At 45.7% G+C, this 11,794-nt stretch overlaps 1 protein-coding gene across 1 annotated transcript in view; it reads left to right on the top strand.

Moving 5' to 3' along the window:
* Positions 1-7,946: 7,946 nt before the first annotated feature.
* The window catches only part of LOC311237589 (ras-responsive element-binding protein 1-like), a gene marked incomplete at its 5' end in the record, with an annotated part of 33,938 nt that continues 30,090 nt past the window's right edge, over positions 7,947-11,794 (top strand). Inside the window, one exon of the mRNA XM_084325531.1 lies at positions 7,947-7,952. Within this exon, the coding sequence (XP_084181657.1) occupies positions 7,947-7,952 (6 nt within the window). The remainder of the gene's footprint in view (positions 7,953-11,794) is intronic.

Genomic DNA, 11,794 nt, shown 5'->3' with positions numbered 1-11,794 from the left:
CTCCAGAACTGCCAATCCTCCGCTGACGGCGAAAATGATTGGTCAGCTTTTGTAGCTAACGAGTGTAGGTTTCCAACGATCTCCCACGTGGGGGGGGGGGGGGCGAATAAGGGAACTAGGTGAAAATTGATGAGCGAAAACGGGAAGTGAATCAGATTTCAGAGAATGCACTGCGGTGGATGAGGAAATGGATTTTGGAAAAGCTTTTTTTCTCGGCGTCGGTTTTACTCGGATGTCTCTCAAAGACCCAAAGACACACACACACACACACACACGCACGCACACACACACACACACACACACCCACACACACACACACACACACACACACACACACACACACACACACACACACACGCACACACACCCCCCCTCTCACCGGGTCAGTCAGTATGGTGACAGAGACTTGGGAGGGTGGCAGGTCGCTGTGGTCTCTCTCGCAGCCGAACTCCTCAGCTTTGTCCATCGTCATCATATCCTCGTGGCTACCTGGAGGGAGAATAGAAGAATAACTAGATAATATAATTATAGAATAACTATAAGACATGAATCGTTTCCTGGAGGGAGAATAGAAGAATAACTGGATAATATACTTATAGTTCTTCTATAAGACATGAATCGTTTCCTGGAGGGAGAATAGAAGAATAACTAGAAATATACTTATAGTTCTTCTATAAGACATGAATCGTTTCCTGGAGGGAGAATAGAAGAATAACTAGATAATATACTTATAGTTCTTCTATAAGACATGAATCGTTTCCTGGAGGGAGAATAGAAGAATAACTAGATATAATAATTAGAATAACTATAAGACATGAATCGTTTCCTGGAGGGAGAATAGAAGAATAACTAGATAATATAATTATAGAATAACTATAAGACATGAATCGTTTCCTGGAGGGAGAATAGAAGAATAACTAGATAATATACTTATAGTTATTCTATAAGACATGAATCGTTTCCTGGAGGAGAATAGAAGAATAACTAGATAATATACTTATAGTTCTTCTATAAGACATGAATCGTTCCTGGGGGGGAATATAATTATAGAATAACTACAACGCAAGACTTGTTTGATTGTGCCCACTTAGAATGCTTTCAAAATGGCCGCGATACAGCAGATAGATGGCGGAGAGGAGAGGAGGGGAGAGGAGAGGAGAGAGGGGGAGAGGGGGAGAGGAGAGGAGAGGAGAGGAGAGGAGAGGAGGGGAGAGGAGAGGAGAGGAGAGGAGAGGAGAGGAGAGGAGAGGAGAGGAGAGGAGAGGAGAGGAGAGGAGAGGAGAGGAGGGGGAGAGGAGAGGAGAGGAGAGGAGAAGTTGAGCTGTGTGTGTGCGTCTGTGTGCATTAGGCACATTTTTCATAATCATCCCTCGAAAAGAATGAAAAAAAGACAAACTAGAATGTTTTATCGCCCTATGGATAGCCACACATAATGTTAAATGCACTATTAACTCATTCCCACTCCAAGTTAGATTAGAAGGAGACCTTGGAGATGGTTGGTATGTTGGTATTTTGTGCTCTTTCACCACCACACTACCGAAGGTTAACCTCTCACCACCACACTACAGACGGTAGTGAAAGGAGGGTTAACCTTTTGTAGTGTGGCAGGTGCTGTGTGTGTGTGTGTGTGTGTGTGGTGTGTGTGTGTGTAGTGTCATACTGTACCTTGAGGGTACTTGTAATAATTGAGCAGGTCCTCAGGGCGGTCGGAGCCCACAGACTTGGTCAGGATAGCCTGGCCGATGTGAGACTTGTCCACATTGAACACCTTTAGAGTTCCATACTTAGTGCTCCTGTGGAAAACAACATCACTGTTGACCTGGGGGAGAGAGAGGCAGAGAGAGAGATAAGGATGGGGTAGACAGAGAGAGATAGAGAGAGAGAGGCAGAGAGAGAGAGAGAGATAAGGATGGGGTAGACAGAGAGAGAGAGAGAAGAAAGAGAGGCAGAGAGAGAGAGAAATAGAGAGAGAAGGGGGGGGGTAGACAGAGAGAGAGAGAGGGAGAGAGAGAGAGAGAGAGAGAGAGAGAGAGAGAGAGAGAGAGAGAGAGAGAGAGAGAGAGAGAGAGAGAGAGAAAAGAGAGGCAGAGAGATAGAGAGAGAGAAATAGAGAGAGAGGTAGAGAGAGATAATAGAGAGAGAGAGAGAAAAATAGAGAGACAGGTAGAGAGAGAGAATAGAGAGAAATAGAGAGATGGGTAGAGAGAGATAGAGAGGAGAGAGAGAGACAGAGAGAGGAGAGAGAGATAAGGATGGGGTAGACAGAGAGAGAGAGAGAGAAAGAGAGGCAGAGAGAGAGAAGGAGGGGTGACAGCGAGAGAGAGAAAAAAGAGAGCCAGAGAGAGATAGAGAGAGAGAGAGAGGTAGAGAGAGATAGAGAGAAGAGAGAGAATAGAGAGATGGGGAGAGGGAGAGAGAGAGAGACAGAGAAAGGAGAGAGGGAGAGAGAGAGAAATAGAGAGGCAGGAGAGATAGAGATAGAGAGATAGAAAGCCATTTGAATTGAATTGAATTGAATTGAGAGGAACGAGAGAGAGACTGGGAGAGAGAGAGAAATAGAGAGAGAGACAGAGAAGGAGAGAGAGGGGGGGGACAACATAAGAGAGACACGTCTCAACACTTTTCTCATCCGTGTTTTGGGTGAGACTTTGGGTGCGTTTGTTTACCTCTGCGAAGACGAAGCCGGAGTCGAAGGGGTGATAAACCAAGCCCTCCTTGATAGCAATGACAGAAGCTGGGCCACAACGATAATGTCCTGAAAATAATAACACAGTACACAATAATATCAATATATGTCTGTCTGTCTCTCTCTCTCTCGTCTGCCTGTTTATCTGTCTGTCTGTCTGTCTGTCTGTCTGTCTGTCTGTCTGTCTGTCTGTCTGTCTGTCTGTCTGTCTGTCTGTCTGTCTGTCTGTGTCTGTCTGTCTGTCTGTCTGTCTTACCGTCGCTGGTCTCCTGGGGAGTGGCGTCTACCACCTGCCATCCACCCAGCCCAGCGGGGAGGTCTGGTCTGGTCATGAAAACCTCATTCCAGCAATGATAGTTCCTACAGCGTGAGTGAGAGAGAGTGAGAGAGAGAGAGAATGAGGAGAGAGCGAGAGGGGAATGAGGAGGGAGAGAGAAAGAGGGGAGGGAGAGAATGAGATGAGATAGTTGAGAGAGAGAGAGAGAGAGAGAGAGAGAGAGAGAGAAAGAGAGAGAGAGAGAGAGAATTTTTTTGTGTGTATTGTTTTTATTGACCTATAGTCCATTCATGCTGAGTGAATCAGTTCCCCCTGCAGCCACATTTGTGTATTCAACATTTTTGGGGGAATTAACTGATAGAAAATTAATCTAAAATTAATCTAAAATATATCGAATCGAATCGTGGTCAAATTAAGAGATTTCATGATGCATTGAATCGTTGCCTGAATAATCGTAATCGAAATTAATCGTTGTGAGGTTGCATCGTTACACCCCTAATTGTAGGTGTTGGTCTTTTCAGGCTACAGTATGTTGACATACAGAAAGAAATACAATTAAACTGGCCATAGACAAAATGAAACTATATTTTTCTATGAAAAGGTCACAGAGTACAGATTCAGCAGAATGATTGACAGGTAAATAGACCAACCAGATGGAGTCTTTGGTGTTGCGCTTGTCGGGGGAGTTGTCTGTTTTGAAGACCAGGTCGGTCTTCAGATTGCCCGTGTTGTCGTGGGCGGAGCTGAAGTTAGTGATCACTCTGCAGGGCATGCCGAGACACCGCAGGACTGGTGGAGAAGAGAGGGGGGGCGGGGTTAGTGAGGCCGAGACACCGCAGGACTGGTGGAGAAGAGAGAGGGGGCGGGGTTAGTGAAGCGCATCTTGTAGATGACAGAAAGAAATCTACAGCCATCTTTTTATCGTTTTTTCCTGCCGCGGTTTTGCACATATTATAGCATATTTTAATACACTTTATTGTATATTAATTATATATATAGTTATTGCCTGACACCACAGTTCGCCCTTTGCTTTTATTAGCTTTTTAGTAGTGTATTCGTGTAGTTATTATTATTAGTGTATTTGTGTTTTGTCGCGAATCTCAATGGCCCGTCTCTTGTGGGAGACAGCCAAGACAGGCAGGCAGCTCCGGTGTCAGGTTACAAACAGAGTGGTAGATATGAATGGCTGTGATTGGTTGTCTGAAAATGAGCTCAGCGCATCGCTCTGAAAGTTCAGAAAAAAGCTGAAAAAAGAAGCCGACTGCAGCGCATTTCCTATAGGCGGCGCATGCGGCCGCATACGCTCCCTCCCCATTGGGATACATTGAAAAAAGACGCGTGCGGTCATAAATATGAGGCAGGTGGACCCGGGCCCTAAGGCTAGGTACCATGTTGAAATGGGCCTCTGAGGCTAGGTAGCAGGGCTCACATGTACAAAACACAGAAGAAAAGACCCAGCACTGGCCGAAGCTGACAGGAACGCCGGTGCTGGCGTATTGCAGCAGGATTCTGATGCTCCCGCTCCAGAAGGTGGGAGACGTCCCCATGGAGAAGTCGTCACTCCAGTTACCAACCAGAACACCGTTGTCGTCCTGGCTGTTCAGCTGGGCGGGGGAGGGAGAGGAGAGGAGAGGAGAGGAGAGGAGAGGAGAGGAGAGGAGAGGAGAGGAGAGGGGGAGAGGAGAGGAGAGGAGAGGAGAGGAGAGGAGAGGAGAGGAGGGGAGGGGAGAGGAGAGGAGAGGAGAGGAGAGGAGAGGGGGAGAGGAGAGGAGGAGAGGTGAGGAGAGGAGAGGAGAGGAGAGGAGAGGAGAGGGGAGAGGGGGGAGAGGAGAGGAGAGGAGAGGAGAGGAGAGGAGAGGAGAGGAGAGGAGAGGAGAGGAGGGGAGAGGAGAGGGGGAGAGGGGGGAGAGGAGAGGAGAGGAGAGGAGAGGAGAGGAGAGGAGAGGAGAGGAGAGGAGGGGAGAGGAGAGGAGAGGAGAGGAGAGGGGAGAGGGGGGAGAGGAGAGGAGAGGAGAGGAGAGGAGAGGAGGGAGGGAGAGGAGAGGAGAGGAGAGGAGAGGAGAGGAGAGGAGAGGAGAGGAGAGGAGAGGAGGGGGAGAGAGAGGAGAGGAGAGGAGAAGTTGAGCTGTGTGTGTGCGTCTGTGTGCATTAGGCACATTTTTCATAATCATCCCTCGAAAAGAATGAAAAAAGACAAACTAGAATGTTTTATCGCCCTATGGATAGCCACACATAATGTTAAATGCACTATTAAACTCATTCCCACTCCAAGTTAGATTAGAAGGAGACCTTGGAGATGGTTGGTATGTTGGTATTTTGTGCTCTTTCACCACCACACTACCGAAGGTTAACCTCTCACCACCACACTACAGACGGTAGTGAAAGGAGGGTTAACCCTTTTGTAGTGTGGCAGTGAGAGGGTTAACCCTTTTGTAGTGTGGCAGTGAAAGGGTTAACCCTTTTGTAGTGTGGCAGTGAAAGGGTTCAATTGTGGCACAGCATTTGATCAACACTCAACCTTTCAACATTATGGGCAAATAGGGATAAATGTAACGTGTGCTTCTAAAGAAAGCTGACTGGATCGCAGCTCTGCGGTCAGGTCTCACCATGGCAGAGCCCTTCCTGACCAGCTTGATGGCGTTGCCTCTGTCGGAGATAGGCATGCGGGATGAATCCAGGATGTAAATACAGGCATCCAGGATCCCTTGCTCAAACTAGAGAGAGAGAGAGAGAGAGACAGAGAGAGAGAGAGAGAGAGAGAGAGAGAGAGAGAGAGAGAGAGAGAGAGAGAGAGAGAGAGAGAGAGAGAGAGAGAGAGAGAGAGAGAGAGAGAGAGAGAGTTGGTGTTTCACTCAACGGAAAACACCAAATAATGCCTGCAGAGCAGAACTAGGAAGATACCGACTAATTATCAAAATCCAAAAAAGAGCATTTAAATACTATAATCACCTAAAAGAGAGAGAGACCCTAGAGAGATGCCCGCTCAGCCAGTTGGTTCTGCTCACAAACACAAGCAGAGCCACCAGACAGAAACCACACAGGACTAAACCAAATTATAAGAAAACAAAAAGAAAACCATCTGACACATTGGAAAGAATCAAACAGAGAGTACACAGTGGAAGAATAGCACCGTGACTGATCCAAAACTAAGAAGATCCTTGACTAGGTACAGACTCAGCGAGCACAGCCTAGCCCTCGAGAAAGGCCGCCATAAGCAGACCTGGCTCCCAAGAGAAGACAGACTGTGCACCCACTGCACACAAGAAGAGGTGGAAACCGAGCTACACTTCTTAACAACCTGCCCACTATACCAAGACATCAGAGACATAAACACCCAAAGAGACTTTGAAAACATGGCAAATAACTCAAAACTCCCATGGGAGAAATAGAACAATGTGCAAACACAGCAGCAAGATTTGTGAGCTGCTGCGACAAGAAAAGGACATCCAACGGAATACAACCACCATAAAGACACAAACAAATCTGATTTCTTCTGATTCCTCTGTTTGATTGTTTTGCTTTGTTTTGTTTGTTTTAACACTGGCTTTGTCAATGTAAACGTATGTTTCCCATGTCAATAAAGCCCATTGAATTGAAATTGAATTGATAGAGTGAGAGAAAGAGAGGAAGAGAGAGAGAGAGAGAGAGAGAGAAGAAGAGAGAGAGAGGAAGAGAGAGAGAGAGAGAGAGAGAGGGAGAGAGAGAAAGGAAGAGGGGAAGAGAGAGAGAGAGAGAGGAACGCATCAATTCACTCTAATTATGTTGCTAGGCTTAATTGCCAGCTTGCCAATTTTGTAATTCCACTTCCCATGTGACACATATCCCCTATAGAAGAAAACTAGTTGAATCACTATTAAACTAGGTTCATTACTAGTGGTAAACTAGTTTCATTACAAGTAGAAAACTAGTTTAATCACTAGTCAACTAGTTTCATTACTAGTAAACTAGGTTCATTACAATTAGAAAACTAGTGCAATCACCAGTAAACTAGTTTCATTACAAGTAGAAAACTAGTTTAATCACTAGTCAACTAGTTTCATTACTAGTAAACTAGGTTCATTACAATTAGAAAACTAGTGCAATCACCAGTAAACTAGTTTCATTACTAGTAGTAAACTAGTTTCATTACTAGTAGTAAACTAGCTGCATTACTGGTAGTAAACTAGTATCATTACTGGTGTGTGTACATGTGTGCGTACCTGTCCATAGTTCCAGCAGCGGCTGGACACAGCGTGGGCCTCTCCCTGGTAGATGACCCCACTGTCGTTCAGGACATATTCCCTCCTCAGGGCCTCGTTATTAAGGAACACTGCATCCTCTGCAGCACAGAGAGAGACACACCAGTCAGTGAGGGAGACACACAGAGAGAGAGACACAGAGAGAGACACACCCCAGTTAGTGAGAGAGACACACAGAGAGAGAGACACAGAGAGAGACACACCAGTCAGTGAGGGAGACACACAGAGAGAGACACACACAGAGAGACACACCCCAGTTAGTGAGGGAGACACACAGAGAGAGAGACACAGAGAGAGACACACCCCAGTTAGTGAGAGAGACACACAGAGAGAGAGACACAGAGAGAGACACACCCCAGTTAGTGAGAGAGACACACAGAGAGAGAGACACAGAGAGAGACACACCAGTCAGTGAGGAGACACACAGAGAGAGACACACACAGAGAGACACACCCCAGTTAGTGAGGGAGACACACAGAGAGAGACACACACAGAGAGACACACCCCAGTTAGTGAGAGAGACACACAGAGAGAGAGACACAGAGAGACACACCAGTCAGTGAGGGAGACACACAGAGAGAGACACACACAGAGAGACACACCCCAGTCAGTGAGGGAGACACACAGAGAGAGACACACACAGAGAGACACACCCCAGTTAGTGAGGGAGACACACAGAGAGAGACACACAGAGAGAGAGACACACAGCCAGTTAGTTCTGCCTTTATTTTCACCATGGACCATGATGGCTGTATAATCAATCATTAAAGTAATAATCTTTGACATTTTCATATAAATAAAGTCGATTTCAACACACAAATGTTAGAACTAACCAAAACCCTAACTTTATGTCTGAACTACTGTTAAGCAAATGTTTTTTTTTTATCCACTTTTTCTCCCATTTTCTATATTTTCTCCCATCCCAATTTCGTATCATCCAATTCAACCCTCCCCTGTCACGAACGCTGTTTCTTGCCTCCCACAAGCCGGCTGCAATTAAGCATTACATCACGCGCAGGAGTGGTTTGTGAACAATAAACCATGCCTAGGGGTGGTCGTTAGACCCCCTAGGCATGGTTTATTGTTCACAAATCACGACTGCAAGTGGTGTAAAGCTTTTATACAACTGCCAGATTCATCCAACCTTATTTCTATACAATAAACACACATTAATCGAAGATTTATTGAAAAAACCATCCGCCAGAAAAAGTAGTTCCCACAACTACAAAAAGACAAGTTGCCTCCATGTGGAAGCAGCTTGAAGTGCATCCAACCAAACTAACACATCCAACTGTGTATTATTGGAATGATTGAGAGAAGTTGCCTCATGTGGAAGCAGCTTGAAGTGCATCCAACCAACTAACACATCCAACTGTGTATTATTGGAATGATTGATTGAAAATTTTATTACCAGATGCAGAATGGGTACAATACAGTACGGCTCAATACACACAATTGTTAAGGGAATGCAGACCTACTTTCCATAGAACTTCATTCTTAGATGCTTCTATATAAAGTAGGTAAAACAAATTAAAAAGTTTTCTTTGCCCTATAGGAAAAAAACGTTTTCTTCGCCCTATTCTTTTATTTATTTTTTTAAACCTACTTTAGAGGGCCTAAACTTAACCAGTTGGAAACCAAGCGTACAGTAATAAAATTAGCAATCAATCAATCAACTCAATAGGCCATGCTCACTTAGAACAGCGCAGCACACAGCTCTCTGACTATCCCCCGCGTTGCAGGCAGAGTGTGTGTGTGTGTGTGTGTGCGTGTGTGTGCGTGTGTGTGTGTGTGTGTGTGGGGGGGGGGGGGTGTGTGGGGGGGGGTGTGTGGCGGTGGGTGGAGACAAGAGCGGGCGCTGACAGTCGAAAGGAAAAAGAAATTGAAAAAAAAATTGAAAATTAATCAATCAATCAATCCGCGATTTTCTTTTGTTACAGAATGATTCAAGACCCATCAATTACATCATCCAACATTGTTTAAACGACTAAGACATTCGCTGTGACAGAATCGCTTGATATTTAGTCGTTTAGTCGCTATCAACATATCCATTTGTAAAGATTATTGTCCACCTTCTTGTGATCCGGCGGAGTGATGTGATGTGGTTCGGTTGTGGGCGGGTCCTGGGCCAGCAGCGTGGAATTGTTGCCAATAAAGACGTGTAAAATGACTGTTTCAGCCAATCAGAATCGAGAAATTTGCATGCCGTTGTATAATGTGGACATTACTTGAGGTAACAGCAGTCGCATCTTTTCACCTGCGCAGCTCGATCTCTCAGTGGCGAGGAGTAACGCGTGGGAGGCTCACGCTGCCCCCGACAATTCCTGATTCTACTGCGCAGGCGCACCAACCGACCTGTAGGAGTCGCTGTCCACAACGCCCGATCCCCACCCATCAGTTTGCCACCCTCTAATACTGCCAATTGTATTAGTACGGACGACCAGCTAAACTGAAAACAATGTGGAGAGATGGATTCGAACACGCAAACCCAGCATCTCCACATTGGTGGCGAGTGCCTTGCCCACTACACCACCTAGCCGCCCTGTTAAGCAAATGTTAAAACTAACCTTAACTCTTAACTATAATCCTAGTTAGATAGTAGTGAGAGCACTCGCCTGTGACTGCAATGATTGCTGGTTTTCCTATAGTTGTGGCGTTTGTTTTGGACTTTTGCCGATACAATATGTACGTATACATTACTTTAACATAATGTACATTATGTACCCTTTTTCCTGTGGTCAAATAGTACTTTATCCACATGTTCTGGTGAGACTGTGTTGCTTGTGGGCATCTAATGAATTATTGTAAATAATAAATAATAATAAAATAAGAACTCACGCTCTGCCCAGGCATTGAAGAGCACATACACATCCGTGTTAGTGTCCCGTCTCGTACGGTGGATGCCCGAGGACCCACAGACGCCCACGTAGGTGCGGGTACCGGCCCACGATGGCGGCGTGGTGTGGTGTGATGCTCAGCAGGCACGAAGCGCTTTGACCGTCCACAATCTGACCGTCCACTGTTGTTGTTGCCCTGCGCGCCCACCGATCGGTACCACCACCAGAGAGCCTTTACTCACTGACGGGTTGGCTCCTGGAGGAGGAGAGGTGGAGGAGAGGGAGAGAAGATAAGAAGAGAGGAGAAGAGGAGAGGAGAGGAGAGGAGAGGAGAGGAGAGGAGAGGAGAGAGGAGAGGAGAGGAGAAGAGAAGAGAATAGAGGAGAGGAGAGGAGAGGAGAAGAGAACAGAAGATAAGAGAAGAGAGGAGGAGGAGAGGAGAGGAGAGGAGAGGAGAGGAGAGGAGAGGAGAGGAGAGGAGAGGAGATGAGAGGAGAGGAGAGGAGAGGAGAGAAGAGAACAGAAGAGAAGAGAGGAGAGGAGAGGAAAGGAGAGGAGAGGAGAGGAAAGGAGAGGAGAGGAGAGGAGAGGAGAGGAGAGGAGAGGAGAGGAGAGGAGAGGGAGAGGAGAGGAGAGGAGAGGAGAGGAGAGGAGAGGAGAGGAGAGGAGAGAGGAGAAGTGAACAAAAGGTCAGGTCAGAAGTCATAAATACAACAATGTCACCATCATGTGTTTCCAACACATTCAAGTGTTTTGGTGTCAGAAACTCAATAACATCAGTACTGATGCGGTAAAATAAATGTTTTAGGTGCTTGTTCTATCTCATAAATCATGCCACACGCAACTATATTACACATAACTAATGTAATTTATGATTTATGAAGTTATCTTTGAGCCAATTATGATTGCAATGACCTGAAGCATGTCTCTATGTAAGCACACGCCCCAACAACAAATCAGCAACTCTTTCCTGTCTCGTAAAAATATCACTTTGTCGTATTTATGATATTTCTGACATGACTTGGAGCCACACTATTCTGTGTTGTGTGTGTGTGTGAGGGTGTGTGTGTATGGCTGTGTGTGTGTGTGTGTGTGTGTGTGTGTGTGTGTGTGTGTGTGTGTGTGTGTGTGTGTAATGTATGGCTGTATTTTATGAGGGGCCGTTCAGGTCACACACCGTCACCTAAATCATACGTATGCTATTGAAAAACGTGTGCGTACTGTATATACAAACACTGTCGCGTATGCTACTGAAAAGCGGTCACGTATGCTACCGAAAATGAATGTGCACACATTTGCATAAATTAACAATGAATTTGCATATTTTTCAGTAGCATATGTGACAGATCTCAGTAGTATACGTAAGAATTTTTCAGTGGCATACGTGACAGCGTTTCAGTAGCATACGTGACAGTGTTTGTATATATACGCAATTGCTTTTTAGTAGCAAACGAGACACATTTCAATATGTATATGTGACAGTGACGGTATTATGGCCTAAACGGCCCCTCATAGTATTTGAGCGCCCCTATACTGGTCACCGTTACCGTTAATACGGTGCCCAAACGTTGGTCGATGGTCGACAGACAATTAATGGCTGCATCTGTATGTGTGTGTGTGTGTGTCTGTATGTATGTATGCATGTGTGTGTGTATGTGTATGGCTGCATCTGTATGTGTGTGTGTGTGTGTGTGTGTGTGTGTGTGTGTGTGTGTGTGTGTGTCTATGTATGTATGCATGTGTGTGTGCGTGTTTG

This window comes from Notolepis coatsorum (genome assembly GCF_963971535.1).
Source record: "Notolepis coatsorum genome assembly, chromosome: 12".
Lineage (NCBI taxonomy): Eukaryota > Metazoa > Chordata > Actinopteri > Aulopiformes > Paralepididae > Notolepis > Notolepis coatsorum.
The sequence above is the reverse complement of the archived record's forward strand: the minus strand, read 5'-3'. Positions and strand labels throughout refer to the sequence as shown.